Source organism: Tenrec ecaudatus, chromosome 17 (assembly GCF_050624435.1).
Source record: "Tenrec ecaudatus isolate mTenEca1 chromosome 17, mTenEca1.hap1, whole genome shotgun sequence".
Taxonomy (NCBI): domain Eukaryota; kingdom Metazoa; phylum Chordata; class Mammalia; order Afrosoricida; family Tenrecidae; genus Tenrec; species Tenrec ecaudatus.
The window spans coordinates 1566173-1587663 of record NC_134546.1 but is presented as its reverse complement, the minus strand read 5'-3'; the positions used below and the strand labels follow the sequence as shown (position 1 = coordinate 1587663).

The 21491-nt window shown below is 43.8% G+C and overlaps 1 protein-coding gene across 1 annotated transcript in view; it reads left to right on the top strand.

Annotated features, from left to right (window-relative positions):
- Positions 1 to 21491, top strand: part of CLHC1 (clathrin heavy chain linker domain containing 1) — a 53606-nt gene that overhangs the window by 11133 nt on the left and 20982 nt on the right. Inside the window, exons 4-8 of the mRNA XM_075535500.1 lie at positions 3231 to 3364; positions 5787 to 5988; positions 6095 to 6207; positions 10176 to 10260; positions 12394 to 12500. Coding sequence (XP_075391615.1) covers positions 3231 to 3364; positions 5787 to 5988; positions 6095 to 6207; positions 10176 to 10260; positions 12394 to 12500 — 641 coding nt within the window. The remainder of the gene's footprint in view (positions 1 to 3230; positions 3365 to 5786; positions 5989 to 6094; positions 6208 to 10175; positions 10261 to 12393; positions 12501 to 21491) is intronic.

The window sequence follows — 21491 nt, the reverse complement described above, 5'->3', positions numbered from 1 at the left end:
TTCTAATCGCCAATAGTTATCAATGCATCTTGATGGCATGTTTGATCAATTTCCGACAGAAGGATGTTGGTAGACTTGCCAGGCTCTGTGTCAGTCGCGTTAGGGGTTGGTGCACGGATGTGCCTAACGGCGAGGTTGTGTGTGGAGAGACGTTGTCCTGTCCCCGACAGCAGTGTTCTCAAGAAAGACCTTGATGCTGGTGCAGTGCCCTTCCTTCCACTGTGCACTCGGCAGAGGAAGCCGTGTGACTTTCTGACTCAAAATGGCCAGACATAATGTATTAAACAATAACCTACTAAAATAGAAATATAGGACCATAAGATAAAGTTGGTAAGATGGAGGATGACGTTAAGGTGTTGTAAGATTCATGTAGTGTAAAAAATGAAGTTAGAGAACAACAAAACAAACCTGACAAAAATATAAGGGAAGAAATGATTAAGATAAAAATAAAACTAACTAAAAGGTAATCTCCTGAACCAATTCTTTGAAAAGACTTCTATGTTTGTAAAATCTCTGTAAAATTGATCACAATAAAAGGGTGGAAATAGATACCAGAATATAAAATTTTGCTTACTGCATATATTAAAAAAGGAGTGTCTTAATAATTGAGTGAAAACTAGAGAATTATGTGAAATAGGCAACTTTGGAAAAATTACATTTTACCCAACCTGACTAAAGAAAGAAACCAGATTAATCTAAAACTCATTTAAAGAAGCAGAAAATATGTTCATACATGAAATTCCCAATGCAGATGACTTTGGTAAAAATATCCCAGATATCAGAGGGGATCTAACTCAATATTAGCACCCCCCCCCATTATCATAGCATAAGGTAGGAATGGCTGTGCCTCTCCTATGTTTGAATTTAGCCTCATTTTGACATCACCCCTGATAAGAGGACAGACAACAAAAGCCAGCGTCCCTTCTGGATGAGTCTGGACATCACAAGTCCATCACAAAAGTGCACGCATGGCGTGGTCTTACGTTTGTCAAGGGACACGAAGAGGTGTGTGCTCAGGAACCCACATTCTCTGGTGGCTACAAGGGCTCGGAGGGGAAGGGAGGGGCCTTCTGGTGACAGGAAGGGATGCACTGACTGAGCGGAGCCTGCACACCTATACCAAGGAGCGTGGCAAACACTGCTGAGGGAGCACACAGGGTTAATGGATGCTTTGGGTTATGAAAAGGCACTTGGTAACTTAAACATGATGAAAACAACCTTCGGTCCATCAAAAGACACCATTCAGAGGGCAAAACCCCAAGCTACAAGCTGGGAGAGGATACCCGTGGCAGAGACGGGGCAAAGGCACTGTAGAAAGAACACATGAAGAAAAAGACAAGGAACAAAGGGCTGGACTCGCTGCCAGGAGTCCCTCCGACTCACAGGGCCCCTGTCAGGGCACCAGCAGAGCGGCCTCTCTGCGCGTCTGAGACTGACCCGCGGGAGTGCTGCCTCCCGTGGAGTGGCTGGTGGTTCCGGCTGGTCGGCCTTGTAGTTAGTAGCTCAATGATTAACCACTACGCCACCAGGGATCGTGCCATTCACCAAAGAGGATGTCTGAGTGGCCACCAAACACAGGAAAAGATGCCCAGCCTCTGGCCCAGACGGTTTTTCCCTTCCCATGTTGCATCTTCCTTGCTGCCTAAAAAACAAAAGACTTTCATGCCCTTTCGAGAGTGTGACTGCCCCTCACCGCAAGGGACGAGCCCATCACAAGCCTTCTAAAACGGGGGTTACCAAGGGTTCGGGGAGCTGAGTAAGACAGATGTTTTCTGCCTGCTTTGTAGTTCGTGCTTCTCTGTGGAGGCGATACCTGAAGCCTAGTTGGATCTGTCAGTCATCCCTCCACACAGACTGCTTTCTCCCCATCCCAGCAAAACCTCCTGAAGGTCGGAAACATTGGGTGTTTGATGTCAGCTGGAGCCCTGGTGATGCTGGTGGGTAAGTGTGGGACAGCTGACCATAAAGCCAGTGGTTCAAACCCACCAGCAGCTCTGCAGAGAAAGGGGAGGCTGTCATCGCCCATGGAGATTTGCAGCATAAAGCCTTGGAAACTCTCTACAGGATACAGGATTCCAGCCAGAACGGACTCCTTGGCAGTGAGTTCGGTTTTTTATTTTGGGGTGTCTCAAATAGCTTGCATTTCAGAGGTGATTTAATGTGACAGACCCCCATTTTGCTACGTCATACTCTGCCTATGAAGGGATGGACAGAGCCTGATCATTCTTCTTGGAAAAAAAATTCAGCCCGGCTGTTAGCTTGCGCATGTGTACAGTCGACTCTGCTTTGAAGCTGGCCTTTCGTCCGTAAGCCAAGCTTGTGAGGGAAGCCACAAAATGGGGGCCTCTGGACTGGGGATGAGTACATTGTGTTGCTTTAAGTCAGCAAGTTAGCGATAGTTTGTAACAGCAACAGTGACCATGGGAAACCACTACAAGGGCTCTCAAAACAGTGGTGGCCTCGTAGGCCGGAAGGGAACCGTACCCGCCTCCCTTGTCTAGTCGAACCGAGGGCCCGAGGAGAGTTGCTTGCGCACTGCTGTGCATCTGTGCTATTGGGAATAGGTGCACCCTCAGGTGTCACTCGTTTCTCACACTGAGTACGGAGGGAGTAGGTTTCCCCACCTTTAGAGGCAAGTGCTAACTGATAAGATAATAGCAATTTAAAAGAAAACTGTTCTGGTGGGTATTTTAAAATTCTGGTTTTCAAAGACCCTATTTTCTGGTGTGGCGCTCTTCAGATGTTTATAAACAGAATATCGACACTCTCCAAATAAACCCAGATGGAATAATGTCATTGAGTATTGCTATCCTAAAGACAAGTTTATTCAGTATTTAGTGCATGCATAATAATCTGAAGCATGAAATTACAAATAAAGTTATTCCCCGCGACTCAAAAATACATAATGGAATTTTCCCGTGGACCTTTTATGAAAATAGTTTTTAAATTGCATAGGTAATGTTTGACTAAGCAAATAAATATAATACTCAGTGATCAAATTATTGGGTTTAACATGTACACATTCCCAAGGGGGTATGAGACTGTGTTGGTTCTCAGAATGAAAGCTGCTCTTCACACTGAGATTAGTCAGCCTTCTCAGGGAACTTCCTGAGTCAGCAAACTTTTAAATGATAATCAGCCGAAATAAAGGCATGATTTAAACTCATGGTGTTTTGATCTAGGACTTTAATTAGTTGACGGAAATAGAAGACAGCATCTCTGTTTTTCAGAATAAGGGTTATTGAAAACAATTCCTCAAGGATCCAAATGCAGATCGAGACCATGAAGCAGCTTAGAGCAGAGTACGAAAAGAAAGACGTAGACGATTGTTCTTTCTCCAAAGGTCCTTCAAGTCCCATTCCAGGTATGATATTTGTTTAAAATAGTGAGAGCTATTCCAATGATGACGTATGACAGAAATGGATGTCGGTGTGTGGTTAAGTGTGCACTTACCAGTCGTGGGCTGTACAGGCAACTTCAGATGTTACTCCAGGCAGATTCGAAGACACGAGCAGGTTAGAGCCTGGCTGTATGGGATAGCGCGGACGTTAATGCCTCTGTGGCTCCTGGGTTACCTGGGAACCCGTCAGAAATGCACATCCTCGGCCTCCACTTCTGACCCCCTGATTCAGAAGCCAGGGAGAGGCAGCAGTCCGTGCTACGCTCCCCAGCTCAGGAAGACAGGTGGGAAAGGAAGGCCTGCATGTGCTGCGTGCTGGGGAATGGCTGACTATCTGGTTTCACACCCTCAGGAACTGGAGTACATCTGGAGTCACGCAGGAGTTGAGAGGTTTGCATGGTGAGAGTGAATAGTGTCAGATTGTCCTGTGAGCAAGGAAACACGGGTTTACTTGTGCTTACCCAGTAATCTGTAGTGATCACCGAAACCCAGGTGAAAATATTCACTGCAGATTAGTAAATAATCTCATGCTTGCTTGCCTTGCTGATTGGATAACCACCAATTATTCATCCAGGAAACATTATTCTATTCAAAATCTGTATGGATTATAACCAGGAGTGAGTAGATGTTTTTCTCCTTGCCCTTATCCGGAGGCAAGGAGGCCTGGTAGCGTAGTGGTTACGTGTTGGGCGACTAACTCTAAGGCCCGCACCAGCCACTCTGTGGGAGCAAGTTGAGGCTTTCTACTCCCTTCAAAGTTACAGTTAAAAAGAAAAGAGAGAGTGACAGCCTGGGAAACCCACAAGGGCAGTTCTACCCTGTCCTGTAGGGTGACCATTGGTCAGAATCGACTCGATGGCAGTGAGTTTGCTTCTGTTTGGTGTAACCAGTGGCGGGATCAGAAAGTGGGAATGTTCGGGAGAGGGGTGAAGGGAAGAGGCTATTTCCGGAGGTAATGGGCTGCACTTACTGCCGTTATGCCCCCAGCAGATCCCAGTCCACGATGACTTTAGAGGTCAGAGTGGGAAGAACTGCCTGTTGCCTTTCCAAGGCTGGCCTCGAGCAGACTCCACTCCTTGCTCTTGCCGAGCAGCTGATGGCTTTAAGCCACAGGCCTTTCCACTAGCAGCCAAATGCTCTACAAACACTCCCACTCCCCACTGCCGATGAATTGACCCGACTCATAGCGACCAGGGCTGGAGAGTTGATGAGGCAGGTGCCAGCCTTTCTCCACAGCATGACTGGTGGTTTGCACTGCTGACGTCTTAGTTAACCCCCCCCCCACTTGACCCAGCACACCAGGATTGCCAATGGGGGTCAAAGGTTAGTTTGCATTTAGTGGAAAGAACTAGACGTACTTTTAAAAAATACAATCGTGGCCAGCAAACTATAGATAAGACACTTGCAGGTAAGTACAGAATAGTTGACAAAGTGATGAACCAACTATGACCAACCAAAGAAGCTCTGGGTAATTTCTCTGTGTGTGTGTGTCAGGGCGATAATGACCCAAGAGTAGAAGGGAGGAAGGTATTTGATGTGAAAGAATATGTGAATTGAATTAAGACAGACCGGGAGAGATCACTGAGGATTTGGTAAGTGTTTATCAGCTTTGTGTTGGGGAGAATAAATATTTCCCTGGGGTTAGCTGCTGTGGTAGTAATTGATGGGAGATTTATTTAGAACAATTTTGGCTGACTAGAATTCGGAACTGTTAGGCAAAGGCTCTTGGTGTGACTGAGGAACACTAATCCTTAAAGGTTTGCAGGATGTAGTGATAAGAGTATAAGGGAGTACCCCCCAAAACCAGATTTCCCCCCACATTTTTTAATAAAACAACCTCATCACCTTCAAAGTACTCTCCATTACACGTAATACATTTGTCAAATCTGTGATCCTTTCTTGCTCACCAGCAGGCAAAAATGCCTGCTCCAAAAGCTCCTGTATATGAGCTCAGGTGTGTCTATAGACACTTAGAACTCACTGGCTGACTCATAGGAACCATAGAGGACAGTGCAGAGCTGCCCTGTGAGTTTCTGAGACTCTTTACGGATAGAAAGGAGCACATTGCTTTCGAACAGCTGACCTTGCAGACCGCAGACCCGTGAGCAGCCACTATGCCACCAGGACTCTAGATGTCTATCAGTCTGTCTGTCTGTCTAGATGTATAGAGATGTAACTAAAGATTTCAGGTTTATGTGTTCTCAGAACAGTCATTGGTGATGGGCTTAACTGGCTGTCAGTTAAGACTGTAGGCTATGTGCTTCTTGTTGGTCAGCTGACGGTGCTACCCTTTCTGAATTATTTCTGAACTTTGGAAATTGCCTCTAAGATCTGCTGTTTGCGCAGATCCCACTAATGGCTGTGTCATTTGCTCTCTGTCCCATAGGCCTGACTGTCCAAGAATCTGTCAGTCTGGACACTCTCACTGAGCACCTAAAAAAACTTGCAGATAAGCATACAGAAATAAAAAAAGCGATGTTGCTGAGGTACATACCAGCTCAGAAGAAGGCTGATTTGGATGAGGAAATGACTGTGCTGTTACGACGGAGAGACGTAGCTGAAAGCCACAACAAGGAGTTGTTGCTCCAGTATGGGAGTTGGTGATGGGTTTTGCAGTTGGCATCTCTTATTTGTGTTGATGCTCCAGCTCCATCACCGGGCGCAGGCTCACATGGTGCTCTTGCTGTTTTATAGTCACCAGAGGATTCAGATCGCTTCACAGGCACTTGCGTCCTGGGTTCACTCAGACAGGAGCAGCTCTTTCCAGGACTTCCTGGAGCAGATGCAGAAGACCAGAGTGCTGTCTGGTAGGTTGTGGCTCTTAAGGGCGCCGATAATGGAGGGCTTATTTGTGTGTGCCTCACAGAGCCAAAGAGTAGGTCTCTCCTCGCCTGGATTTGAAGTAGGTCTCTCCTTGCCTGGATTTGCTAGGTCTCTGTCGCCCGGGGCTTCTCCTGCAGCAGCCTCCAGTAGAGGCTGCTTTTTTGAGGGGCACTCATAAAAAAACAGAATTATTTTTAAAACGATGTATTAAAAATTTTTTTTTAAATTTTTTTAAAATTTTTTTTTACAAAACAACCTCACCACCTCCAAAGTACTGACTATTACACTTAATACATTTTTAAAATCTGTGATTTAATTCTTGGAAACATTTTTCAAACTCATCTGTTTGGATAGTACCTCCTTCACTTTTTTCTTCACCTCTTCTACATCGTCAAATCACTGTCCTTTCATGTCCCTCTTCGTTTGTGGAAAAGAAAGTTGCACAAAGCGAGGTCAGATGAGTAAGGTGTGTGGAGCAAGAGAGACATGCTGTTTTTGCCATTAACGGGCACACTGAGCTGGCTGACTGAGCAAATGCATTGTTGTGGTGGCAAAAACCAGTCCCCTCTTCTGCCACAAATCAAGCTTTTTTTGTCAAACACTGTTACTCGATCTTTTCAGAACCTGTACATAGAAAGCTTGATTAACAGTCTGACCAGGTAGAATGAACTCCAAACACACTATCCCTCTCACATAAACAAACAAACCCAAATGCGCATCATTTTGATCTTTGATTTCACTTGATGAGCTTTTTGGGGGAAAGGTGAGGATGGCGTCTTCCACTGGCTTGATTGTTGTTTGCTTTCGGGGTCATAAGAACAGCACCATGTCCCGACACCAGTCATGACCTTGGAAAACCCGTCTGGGCTGCTCAGGAGCCGTTCTTTTAAAGCACGGCATGTTTCCACTCGATGCTCTTTGTGCTGGTCAGTCAGAACCTGAGCCTCAAATTTCACAGCGACCCATCTCATTCGCAAATCTTCCATTAAAATTCGCCGAGCTGAGCTCCAAGATTGTCCAGATAACCTCCCCAATTCTTCAATGGCCTATTGTCAGTCTTTTAGCACAATAGCATGGATTTTGTTGACATTTCGTCCATTCGGGATGTTGACAGACATCCAGAATGAGATTTTGTCATCAGTCGACATTTCACCTTTTTTAAAATGAGGGAACCACTTGCACACTTGAGTTTTTCCCATAGTGCTGTCCTTGTAAGCTGTGTTCAACATCACAACAGTTTCAGCAGCATTTTTCCTGAGCAGGAAACAAAATTATAAGAGACCACACGCTGTTCTCTTAAATCGGCCATCACAAAAAAACAACATTTGAGAGATACTGCTTTTACGAAAAAATTCACTGTGACAAGAGAGACCCTTCCCACGTGATGCCAGAGGGTGCCCTGACTCAGAGAGAGTTGCCTGATGCCCACCTGGCAGGGAACAATGCGTACCAGGAAAGCTCTGAAATAAGAAAGAAAGCTCTGCCCAGCGGAGCTTTTTTTCTGTTGCTTTTTTTTTTTTGAGGGGTACCCCCTCCTAGACTTGGGAAGCCCAAGAAAGACTCACTGAAAGTGTCCCTGAGAACAGGGAGAAATGGAACTCTGTGGATATTGAAGAGGTCTGGTGGCGCAGATGTTAAAACTATCAGCTGCCCCTCCCCCCAAAGAATGTACTTTGAAGGACAGCACTGAAGCTGCAACTAGGGGAGAGGGACATGTCTGATCAGAGCACACGGGAGCAAATGAAGGGGGAGGAAGAGAGTGGAGCACATCCTGGCCCACCAAGCCTTGAGGACGATATTCCTGCTCAGAACAGCCAGTGCACAGAGAGGACCATTTGACTGGCCCCACTATGAGACATGATGTCCCTCACTGACCCATGGCCCTACGGGGGACAGCAATGGAGACACAGTGTCAGGATTGCACCTGCTCTGACCCCACCACACCGAGGCAAAACGCTAAGGGCATGCAGTAGAACAGCAAGGGGAACAGAGCAAGGAAGTCTCAAGGAAGTGCCAAGGATAGACTTTGGGGCCAGGGCATGGCACCCCATCGGACTCAACTGGAGGACACTCCTAGAGTTCAACAAACAAACCTTGAACTATTTACAGTTTTTTCTTTTTAAAAATTTCATTATTGACTCACACCACTCACTAACTCACTCCACTCACTCACTCTACTCACTCACTCCACCCACTCACTCCACCCACTCATTCACTCCCTCACTCCACCCACTCCATCCACTCACTCCACTCCACAAAAAAAGAAAAAAATGTTTCATTATTTATTTATTGTCATTGGCTTGATATTGTTTTGTTTTTTGTCGCTTTGTTTTTCTCTGTCTTGTTTTTTTGTGCATATTATTATCTCTGCAGGTCTATATAGATAAGATAGGCTCGATAAACAGTCTGGAGTAGAAAACAATGGGACTGATGGTTCCCGGGGGACATGGGGGAGGAGGAATGGAGGGAAAGGAGGTGGTGTTGACCACCCCAGGCACAAGGGAACAAGAAGTGATCCAAAATTAGTGACAGGAAGGGTGTAAGAGGCCTGGTAGGGATTGATCAAGGGCAATGTATCCGAGAGAAATTACTGAAACACAAATGAAGGCTGAGCATGATAGTGGGACAAGAGGAAAGTAAAAAGAAATAGAGGAAAGAACTAGGAGGCAAAGGGCATTTATGGAGGTCTGAATACAGGCATGTACATATGTAAATATATTTTTATATGAGGATGTGGAAATAGATCTATGTACATATATTTATAGGTTTAATATTAAGGTAGCAGATGGACATTGGACCTCCACTCAAGTACTCCCTCATGCAGGAACACTTTGTTCTATTAACGTGGTATTCCATGATGCTCACCTCCCAACAAGATCACGGAAGACAAGTGTGTGCATAAGCAAATGTGGTGAAGATAGCTGATGGTGCCCGGCTATCAAAAGATATAGCATTTTAAAGGCTTGAAGGTAATCAAGTGGCCATCTAGCTGAGAAGCAACAAAGCCCACATATGACCATGAGGTGTTGAATGGATCAGATATCAGGCATCAAAGAACAAGATATTGTATCATTGTGATTGAAGGGGAGTGCAGATTGGGGACCCAAAGCCCATCTGTAGGCAACTGGGCATCCATCCCCTTACAGAAGGGTCGTGGGGAGGAGACAAGCTAGTCAGGGTGTAGTGTAGCAACAATGAAACATACAAGTTTCCTCTAGTTCTTAAATGCCCCCCCCACTATCATGATTCCAATTCTATTTTACATATCTGGCTAGACCAGAGGATGTACACTGGTACAGATAGGAACCTGAAACACGGAATACAGAAAAGATCCCTTCAGGACCAGTGGTGAGAGTGGCAATACCAGAGGGTATAGGTTAGGTTGGGTAGAAATGGGGAAACAGTTATAAGGATCTACATATAATCTCCTTCCTGGGGAACGGACAAGATAAAAATGGGTGGAGGGAGACATTGGACAGTGTAAGAGATGATAAAGTAATTTGTAAATTATAAAGGGTTCATGAGGGAGGGTGTAAGCAGGGAGGGAGGGGGAAAATGAGCTGATACCAAGGGCTCAAGTAGAAAGCAAATGTTCTGAGAATGATGAGTGCAACAAATATACAACTGTACAAATGTGCTTTACGTACAATGGATGCATGTATGGCTGTAATAAGAGTTGTTTTTAAAAGTGATTAAAAACAAGCACAAACACAAAAAAACGACCAGCTGCTACTCATGGTCTGCGGTTGGTACCCACCAGCTGCTCTGTGCAATAAAGAGGAAGCTGCCTGCTTCTGGAAAGATTTACAGCTTTGGAAACCTATGGGGCAGCGCCACTCTTTCCTCTAGGGTTGCTATGACTCCTACTTGACGGAACACAAAGAGTAATGGGGTGGAGTATTGATAATGGTCCTTAACTATCTTCTCATGGTGCTGCTTTTAACACTTACAGGTGATCAAGTCATTGCTGAGGAGTTACTTGAAGAGGATCCAAGCAAGGCCAAAGAGGCCGAAATTCTACTTGACTACATTGAGAGGCAAAGAAATTTAAGAGCCTTGATTTTCCATGTTAAAATGATCATAGTTAGCATTTACTTAGTATCTTTAAAATTCTACCCTAGTAGATACATTTAGGGAAAAATACTAAAATTTCATTAAAAAATAGATTCCTTGTTTAAAAATGCCAGATTGGTAGTCGGGAAGGTATTCATGAAGGGCTAGGGCAATGGGGTGATTCAGACAAGCTTTGTGTATATGTTTCTCCTCTTCCCCAGTCTTCCACTTGCTGTTCCAAGTAGTGTGAGAATATGCCTGCCTGATTCAGATCGCCATGCCCAGCAGTACTCCCCTCATTATTTCTGGCCCATGGCCTCCGAGGAAGGCCTAGAGCTCTCCCTGGTACCTATTAGGGAGCCTTGGTGATATAGTGGGGTACCTGTGGGGCTGCTAACCTCCAGGCCAGCAGTTTGAAACCACCAGGCACTCCTCAGGAGAAAGTTGAGGCTTTCCATGCGCATCAAGTTGCAGTTTTGGAAACCCACAAGGGGAGTTCCACTCTGTCCTGTATACTCTCTCCCCGTAAGTCAGACTCAATAACAGTGAATTAAAACACATGAACTTATTGTAAGTAAGTAATAGAGGCTCGAAGAACTCTAAGACTGTATCAGAAGTTAATTTATTATGAGACCAGTCAATAGTTAATATTAAGTATTATTCCTAGTCTCACATGTTAAGCGGTTTTCATCTAGGTTACTTTCTTATTCCCATGCTTCTCTAAATCGACCAAATTCGGGTGGGAGGGAGACAGCCTTGGTGACTTCAGAATTTTAATGTGTTGCTTACTGTAGCCGGAGTGGCTTTCTCATTGGAGTGGCCCATTTCTGTGGACCCTGCTTGCCATAGCGCCATTAACAGAGTCGGCTGCTGTGGAAACCGTCTGCCAGAGAAAGAAGAGGGAGGTTTAGTTACGTGAACGTTCAGCGTTCTCCCTGTGCTGGCCCAGCATTGAAGCGGGAGCCCGCTGCTGCGTGGAAGGGCAGTGCGTGACTCTGAGCAGCAGGAGCACCTCTTGATCTCCATTCTGGCATCAGTTAGTGTTTCCTCCTTCGATGAGCCTCCAGGCAGGCTGCCCTGCTTCTCCCCGAGCCCCTTCTCATTTGGGGGTGATATGAGAGAAAAGAAATCTGAGCAGTTGTAAATTCACCTCATAACCTTTCATTCTATTCTCGGTGACTTGCCCTAAAACTACTTGCTGGATTCAAAACCCAAACCAAACTCCCTGCCACAAGCCCATGCTGACTCACAGCTACCCCATAAGACAGGGCAGAACTGCCTCTGAGTTTCTGAGACTGTAACCTTTTTTGTGTGTGTGTAATAAATTGGGGAAAGGTTTACACAGCAGATAGTCAGCGTCATTGTCAACAATTCACATTTTGCTTCAACTCACCCATTGCAATCTCTCCATGTAACCTGACTTATCCCACTTCCTCTCCCTGTTTCCTTTCCCTTTCCTACCTAACTCTCTGGACTCTTCCCTGGGTAAATGTTGCCCTTTTTATCTTAAGTGGTTAATTATTCGAACACTGGGTGAGTTCAGTTCTAGATCTGAAGGGGACTAAGGGTCCTAGTCTTTGTGGTTCCATCAGTATCTGTTGAACAGTCAGGCTACTCTTTTTTTGCGATGTTAACTTCTGTTCTACATTTTTCTCTTTGCCCAGAATCTTGTAATGTGACCCCCTTTCAGAGAAGTTGGGAGTAGTAGCGGGCCACCATCCAGTTCTGAGACTGTAACTCTTTACAGGAGGAGAAAGCTCCTTTCTCCTGAGGGACACCTGGTGATTTCGAACTCCTGACCTTGCAGTTAGCAGCCCAACACACACGTAACCACTGTGCTACCAGAGCTCCCTAAGACTGCAGGATAGGATATAAGAATAAAGGATAGGATCAGGTTCATAGCCAGCAGGTTTGAGTTTTATAGTTAGGCTCCAAAACCATTATAACTGCAACAAAAACAGACAGGATGTTTGGAAGGAATTGAAAGTACATATTACAGAGTAAATGACTCACTTCTAACTTGTTATGTAACTACATTTAGCTGGAATTACACATTTCTAACCAGCTTTCTTTTTTTGCGTTGCTTTGTAATGCATGATAAAATGCATTGGCTGTAGGTTCAATGAATTAATGGCACTTGGAAAATATGGAAAAGCAGCTTATTTTGCAGCAAACAGTCCTAGAAGAATTCTTCGAAACATTGGTACAATGGCTAAATTTAAAGGTAAACATTTCTCTACCCGCACACACACACTCACATACGAGGATGTACCCCAAAACCCCTAGAATTGTGATGGGTGGAGTAGAGCTTCCGTCGTTCGCATTTTCTCCCGCCAGGCAAGCATTGAGCATATTTGCTCTTAGTGCGCACAGTGGCATTGCCTAGGAAGGTTCTTTTTTGTCACAGTGAATTTTTTCATAAAAGCAGTTACTCTTGAACCTCGTTTTTAGTGATGGCCGATCTAAGAGACTAGTGTATGGTTTCCTGCTCTGGAAATATGCCACAGAAACTGTTGTGGTGTTGAACACAGCTTACGAGGACAGTGCTGTGGGGACTCCGGTGTACTAGTCGTTGTCCTGTGTCAGAAAGGTGAAATGTTGATTGATGTCAAACCTTGTTGTGGACATCCGTCAACTTTGCAAAAGGATGACAGTGTTGACTCTCAGATGTTCCAGCGGGTCAGACTGTTAATCAAGCTTTCTCTTGAGAGGCTCTGAGAAGATTGGCTAACTGTGACAGTAAGGCCTGACTTGTGGTAGACGGGGACTGGTTTTAACACCCTAACAGTGCTCATGCAGCCATCTCAGTGCACCAATTTTGGGCAAAGAAACAGCATGCCTCTTGCCCCATGCACATTACTCATCTGACCTCACTCAGTGTGACTTCTTTTTGTTTTGGTGAATGCAAAGGGACATGAAAGGACAGAAATTTGATGATGTAGGAGAGGTGAAGAAAAAATAAGGGAGGTGCTGTCAACTATCCCAACAGATGAGTTTGAAAATGTTTCCAAAGATGTAATCTCAGATTTAACAAATGTATTACGTGTAATGGAGAGTACTTTGAAGGTGATAAGGTGTTTTTTAAAAAAAAAATTTAAATACACAGCCTTGGGGGTGAGTTGGGGGGAAATCCGTTTTGGGGGGATACCCCTCTTTACTAATAGATAAGAGTTATGCTTTCTTTTTCCTGCTACCATATAAATAATACTGATTTGGAGACAAAGCTATATGCTCCAGCTCTGTCTCCATCATTTACTTGTTTTCCTTTGCTACAAAATTAAGATATTTCATTCTATCTTTTTAAACATAAACTTTGAAATCTTTTATATAGACAGAATATTACCTGTATAAAGAATATGATACTCATGTACTTAGAATCTAGATTTAATGAATGTTAACATTCTGTCATTCTTTTTTTAAAAAAATTTTATTAGGGACTCATACAACTTTTATCACAATCCATACATACATCAATTGTGTAAAGCACATCTGTACATTCTTTGCCCTCATCATTTTCAAAGCATTTGCTCTCCACGTAAGACCTTTGCATCAGGTCCTCTTTTTATTTCCCCTTCCTCCCTACTCACCCCTCTCTCATGAGCCCTTGATAATTTATAAATTATTATTTTGTTGTATCTTGCCTTGTCTGACGTCACCCCCTTTTCTGTTGTCTGTCACCCAGGGAGGAGGTCACATGTAGATCCTTGTAATCAGTTCCCTCTTTCCAACCCACTCACCCTCTACCCTTCCAGTATTGCGTCTCACACCCCTGGTTCGGAAGGTATCATCCACCCTGGATTCCCTGTGCCTCCAGCTCCTATCTGCACCAGTGTACATGCTCTGCTCGATCCAGACTTGCAAGGTAGAATTCAGACCATGGTAGTTGCGGGGAGGAAGCATTTAGGAACTGGAGGAAAGCCATATTCTTCATCGGTGCTACATTGCACCATGACTGAGTCATCTTCTCCCCTAGACCCCTCTGCAAGGGGATCTCCAGTGGCCGACAAATGGGCTTTGGGTCTCCACTCTGTACTTCCCCCTTCGTTCACTATGGTAAGATTTTTTTTTCTGATGTTGCCTTATACCTGCTCCCTTCGACACCTCGTGATCACACAGGCTGGTATGCTTCATCCATGTGGGCTTTGTTGCTTCTGAGCTAGATGGCTGCTTGTTTATCTTCAAGCCTTTAAGACCCCAGATGCTATATCTTTTGATAGCCGGGCACCATCAGCTTTCTTCACCACATTTGCTTGTTCACCCACTTTGGCTTCAGCTGTTGTGTCGGGAGGGTGAGCATCATAGAATGCCAATTTAATAGAAGAAAGTATTCATGCATCGAAAGTGCTTGAGTAGAGGCCCAAGGTCCTTCCGTCACCCTAATACTAAACCTATAAATATAGGCACATAGATCTATTTCACCATCCATTCTGTCATTCTTAATCCATATTCTTTCTCTTTTTGTTGTGTAAAATTTGCCGCTTTCAACCACTTTTACATCTACAATTCAGTGACATTAAGTATGTTCATCATGTTGTTCAGTCACGATTACTGTCCATTTTCATTATTTCTACAAAAACAGTTCCTGGGATTTTGATTGGGATTACCTTAAGTAGATAGAGCGTTTGGGGAGAGAATTGACAGTGAACAGGATTGGGTTTTCTGACCAATGAACACAAACTGTCTCCATTTATTTAGACCTTTTAATTTTTCTCTTAGCCATAGTCTCAGCGGATCTTAGCTGATGGGTATCACATAGTTCACAGTGATGATGTTCTACAGTCAACTTTTGTGAGTAGCACATGGGGGTCTAGAAAGCTTGCAAGCCACCGTCTTAAGATAAAACGATTGGTTTTTACTTTTATGATGCAGAAGAGCATGATGGACATCAGAGGATCAAAGAAACCAGTCCTTGAAACAATAGCGGGTGCGACTGCAAGCTCCTCTGACCTAGGACACAACCAAACAGACTAGATGCTGCTGAGATGCAAATGCTGACAGTGCTGACCAGGGGAAAGTGAGAACGTTCACGATTGTCGGAGTGAGGTTTTGTGTCAACTTGGCTGGGCCAGATGCTCAGTGCTTTGGGAGTTGAGACCTACTGTATATACTCGAATATAAGCCGACCCGAGTATAAGCCGAGGTACCTAATTATTACCTGGGAAACCAGAAAAACTGATTGACTCGAGTATAAGCCTAGGGTGGGAAATGCAGGCTGTGAATTAGCACAGAGAGCAGAGGGGAGAGACGGAGACATCCTTACCAGTTCAGCTGCCAGCGTGAGTGAATCACTATGGAACGCCCACGGCATAGGACGGCTCTGTTTGGTTAGATGTGAGTAAACAAAGATTCAAAGCCTTGCAGTGTCAGCGGGGCTTTGAATAAACAGCGTAGGAACGGCAATCACCTGCGAGATGTTACACCTCGCTGGGGTACCACTGATCCGTGTATAAGCCGACCCCCCAGTTTTTCAGCACATTTTTTGTGCTGAAAAACTCGGCTTATACACGATTATATACAGTAGTAATCCACCTTGATGTGCTCTGACATAATGGAAGCCACTGACGGGATCCACTGCGAGGGCGGAGTACAACATGCCACATAGACTGTGGGGATGGCCTTGCGAACCATGGGAGTACCAGAACACTTCATGGTGTCATCTGGATCAAGAGGCAGGTGTGAGAACAGAACAAAGGGATCCTGCCTGGTTTAAAATCAAGAAAGGTGTGCGTCAGGGCGGTATGCCCTCACGACACTCACTCAGTGTGTGTGCTGAGAAAGCCATCAAGGGAGCTGGACTGCGTGAAGACACGGCAGCACCAGGTGTGGAGGCCGCTTATTAACAGCCCATGCCGTGCACACGCACAGCTCGCTTGCTGGAGTGAGGAGGGCTTGGAGCACTTGCTGATGACGATCAAGGACTGCGTCTTCATATGATGACAACTCAATGTAAAGCAAACCCAAAACCCCAGAACTGCACCAAGAGGTAACATCATGATACATGGAGAAAAGGTTGAAATCATCAAGGATTTTGTCCTGCTGGGGTCCACAGTCACTTCTCATGGAAGCGGCAGTCAAGCGATTCAAAGACGCGTTGTACTGGGTACATCTGTTGCAGAGACCTCATCAAAGTGTTGAAAAGCAAGGATTTCACTTTGAGCACTAATCCATGGTATTTTCAATTGCCTCACATGTGTGGATGTTGGACATTGACTAGGGAAAGCTGGGAACGAATGATGCGTTTGGACTGTGGTGCTGATGAAAAAAATATCAAGAGTCCCATGGACTGGCAGAAAAGCCAGCAAATCTGTCTCAGAAGAAGAGCACCCAGAATGCTCCATAGGAGCGAGAATGGCAAAGCTTTGTCTCATGTGCTTTGGGCAGGTCATTGGAGAAGCCCGCCCCTGGAAAAGCACATCATGCTTGGTAAAGTAGAAGGCAGCTAAAAAGATGAAGTCTCTCAACAGGATGGGTTGACACAATGGCTGCAACTATGGGTTCAAACGTAAGAACAGTTGTGAGGATGGCCCAGGAGCAGGCAGTGTTTGGTTTTGCTATACAACGTTCCTAGGAATTGGAACTAGCTCGGTGGCACCTAGCAACAACCACCACCACCAGGTCACAGGCCTGATGCAATTGAAGGAGATTTTCTTAGAGCTGTGGTCTATTTCCTAAAGCTTGCCTGCTTCTTGTTGCATCTGGATTCTACATCTGGGTTACCTGCCTCTGGTTCTTTGGATTTGGGCTGACTTCCTGCCATGTTGCCGGCCAGCCCTGGGGGCCATCAGCAGCCATCTGACGAGTCAACCTTCGATTGGCCTCTCCAGTCACAGCCTGACCTGTTGACTTTGGATTTGTCTGCCTCTGCCGCCTATGGTGTTTCTGCCACCCTGAAAAAGTCATCCATTCCTGAAGCGTCATGAGTCAGGAGAAGCCTCCAGCTTAACATCTGAACCACAAACGTGAAACCAGACTGGGTTTACCCACTTCTGCGGCTGGAAGCCACATACATATGCACTGGTTTTGCTTCTCTACAGAACCCCACCCAGCACAAGGTTAGACTGGATGGAAAATGTCGAAGAAAATTCAGATTCCTTTCCAAGGACAAAAAGAGACAAAAGGAACCCCCAAGATCATGGCTTAAGATACCCGCTGGACATGTAATTTGAAGCTCTCTCTGTGGGTCACACTTCATCCAAATAAGATCTTAGTTCACAAAGTAGACAGTACCACCCTCAAACAATTACTAGCTATATGAGAACAAATGGTCAAAATGTACCCCAAAACAAAGGCAAGAGGACAATGAGGGGAAGGGAAGCTAGATCCAAGGAAACAGAACAAGCAGAATGGAAGCAAAGACATAGCTTACACCTCACACAAAGTGTAACCAATGGCACACAACTTGCATAAAAATTATTAAATGCGAACCAAATTTGTTATGTAAACTTTTCCCTAAATTAATTTTTAATATATCTTAAAAGTGCCTAGGTTTTAGACATTTTTATCACTTTTATCCATAGGTATATTATAGATTTTATGTTACTGTAATTAAAAAAAATTCTAATAAAATAAATTCAAAATAGTTTGTTGCTGGCCTACATAAACACACTTGAGTTTTTATATATTGATTATATATCGTATGACCTCACTAAGCTTGTTTATCTGTTCTAAACTTTTGTTGTGGCTTCCTTGGAATTTTCTACATAGATAATTATGTTATGGTTAATAATAATACTTTTACTTTCCAATCTATATGTTATTTATTTTCTTGCCTTATTTTCCTGGATAAATCCTCCTTTATAATCTTAGTAGAAGTGGTAACAAGTGAGACCTTTGCCTTGTTCTTCATCTTTAAGAGAAAATATTTAGCCTTTTACCATTAAATATGATGTTGCTGTAAGATTTTAGTAGCTGTCCTTTATGAGGTTGAAGGAGTTTCCTTCTATTGCTGCTTGGTAAGAATTCTGATCAGAATTGGATATTAGATTTGACAAATGCCTTTTCTTCATTCATTGAGATGATCATGTGTTTTGCTTTCCTTTAGACTATTAACATAGTGTATATTTTATTAGTTGATTTTAATTCTTGATAAGAATTGCTGAAAATTCATTGCTTTTTATATAACCACAATATTATACACCCGATACTATAGTCTAATTTTAGATAATTGTCATCATTCTAGGAAGAAATTTTCTAACCTAGCAGTGACCTCTTCATTCACCACTTCTCCCTTCTTTGTCAAACCCTGATCTGATTCTAGTTTGCATATATTTGCCTGCTGCTGGATATTCATAGGGGTTGGATTATCCAGTGGGTTGGATTATCCAGTGTGTGGTCTTTATGACTGACATGTTCTTGAGGTCTGTTCACGTGTAGCATGTGTCAGAGGTGTGTTCCTTTTTAGGTGTCAGTAATATATGAACAGCACATGTTGTTTAGTAGCCGCCTGTTGATGGGCTTTGGGTGGTTTCCACGGTGGGACATTTATAAATAATGCTGTGATGAGCTTGCTGGTCAGTCTGTACATGACATATGTCTGTGTCTCTTGCTTAAGCTCATGTTATTGAATTGCATGAGCTCGTTACCTTTCTGGAAACAAATCTTTTACAGGATATATGCTTGCCAATATTCTTTCTCAGTCTGTGGGTTATCTGTTCACTTTTTCAGGGGTATTTTTCAAAACACAAACATTTTAAATTTTGATTAAGTGCAGTTTACTAATCTTTCTGCTGTTACTTTGCTGTTATATTTCAGAAATATTTGCCTAATCCCAGACTTAATCCTAGTTCCTGCTATGAGTTCTTAACATTCAGATTTGTGATCTAGTTTGAGTTAATTTTTGTGTATGATGTTAGATAGGGGTCCAAATATATTTTATTGCATATGGAGATCCAGTTTTCCCAGAACCATTTGTTGGATAGACTATTCTTTTTCCATTGAGTTGTCTAGGCTTCTTTGTAAAAAAAAAAAAATCAGGTGTCCATAAACCTTGTGGCTTCTTTTTGTACTATGTGTACTATTCCATTGATCTGGTTGTCTATCCTTATGCCAATACCACATTATCTTGATTACTGAGCCTTGTAGTAAGTTAAAAAATTTTATTCATCATTTTATTGGAAGCGCTTACAGATGTTATAACATTCCATAATTCAAATATTCCATTCAAATAGATCAAGCATAATTGTACAATCACTGCTACAGTGTTTAAAAACATTGTCTTTCTTCTGGAACTCTTTGCTATCAGCTCCCCTTTATCCCCTGCCTCCCCCACCCTTCCCCCCAGGAACCCTTTTTGTTATTGTTATATATTATTATTCTATTATATATATCCATATCTTACCCTGTCCAGTATATCCATTCACCTACAATTCTGTTATTCACTCCTCCTGAGTGTGACTGTAGTGATCACTGTTATCAACTCCCCTTCCTTCCCTTTCCCTCCCTGCCTTCCCATATCCTCAGGGAATCATTACTCCCGCTGCTCTCTCTGAAGGGTCATCCTCCTGGCATTCCTGCATCGAGCAATCTAATTATACACATGAACATACATAGGTCTAACAGTTTTAGTGAGGTGAAACATAAGCCTTTAATAATAAGGGGAGGAAATATTGAAGAACAAGAGGATAGTTGTGTGTTTCATCAGTGCTATACTGCTGTTGAATTCCTCATTCCCCAATGGGAATGTGCCCCCTCTGTGAGGGCCTGTCCAATTATCTTGCAGGTGGGCTTTGGGTCTCCACTTTGTCCACATTTCTTTACATCAATTTGATTACTTGTTTTTGAACTTCTGATGCCTATTCCCTTCGACACCTATGATCATACAGGCTGGTGTGCTTCCTCCATGTGGGCTTTGTTGCTTTCCTGTTCAATGGCCTCTTGTTTGACATGTAGTAAGTCTTGAGATAAGTCTTTTTAAAAAATTTGATTTGCATTGGTGTGGTATACCTTTTCCCATTATTTTACCTTTAATCTCATTGCATCTTTATGTGATGTTTGCGTCTTTGTAATAGTGTCATGGTGGTATTGTCTGGCCTCCTCTAACTTCACAAAGGTTGAGGCAGGAGAATTCTCCCATGGGTGGGAGGAGAATCAAGATCATTTGCATCAGCTGCCCAAGTCTGATTCTTATCAGGCAGAGGTCAGATAAATTTCCATTATCCAAACTGTTTCACCAAGTCCTACAACAGCCATTCCTCCTACACAGAGTTCATAGATAATTCTCACAATTATGGGGCTTATTAGGGAAGTAACAGGTTACAATTCAGGTTCAGGAATACTCAGGATACAGTTCATCAACCAGGAAAACTTCTCAGCCAGACCCATAGGCATGCCTCTCTCTGGCCCTTGGCCTCTTAGCTCTGCCTCTGTCTTGCTTGAACAAGTGTTACAAAGCTCTTTAGCTCTGCCAAGTAAGTGCCCAGAGGCACCCCACGCCACCTGTAAATCTCAGCTCCCAAACACTCAGCTTTTCCGCTGTCACCGAGGAGACCCATCATGCTGTCTCAGACCAGCCTCTTGGTTCTGCTGCCACTCACTCTCTATCGATGCTGCTGCTGCTGCTGCTGCTGCTGCTGCCACTGGGTCAGGTTTGACTCAGAGTGACAACAGGGTGAAACTCTGTGCCATCCTCAAAATTGTCCTTAAGTTGGGGTCCGTTGTTGAAGCCATTGTGTGAGTCCATCTAGTTGACCTCTTTTTCGCTGCCCCTCTTGCTTTACCAAGCATGATGTCCTTCTCTAGGGACTGGTCTCCACTGACAACATGGCCAGGTGTGTAAGATGAAGTCTCCCCAGCCCTGCCTCTAAGGAGCATTCTGGCTGTACTTTTTCCAAGACAGTATTGTTTGTCCTTTTGGCAGTCTGTGAAACTCTCAATATTCTTTGCTAGCTACACAGTTCAAACACGTAGATTCTTCTTCAGGTTTTCTTACTCAACGGCCCACTTTCAAATGCATATTAGGCAATTGAAAATACCAGGGCTTGAGTTAGGTGCACCTTAGTCTTCAAAGATGCTTGTTTTTAACGCTTTGCTTTTCAACATGGTAAAGAGCAATGGATTTACCTAATACAACATGCCTTTGATTTCTTGACTGCTGCTTCCATGAGCATGGATTGTTGGTCCAAGTAAGACAAAATCCACGACAACTTCAGTCTTTCCCCCATTTATCGTGATGTTACCTATTCAGTTGTAAGGATTTTGGTCTTTACACTGAGTTGTT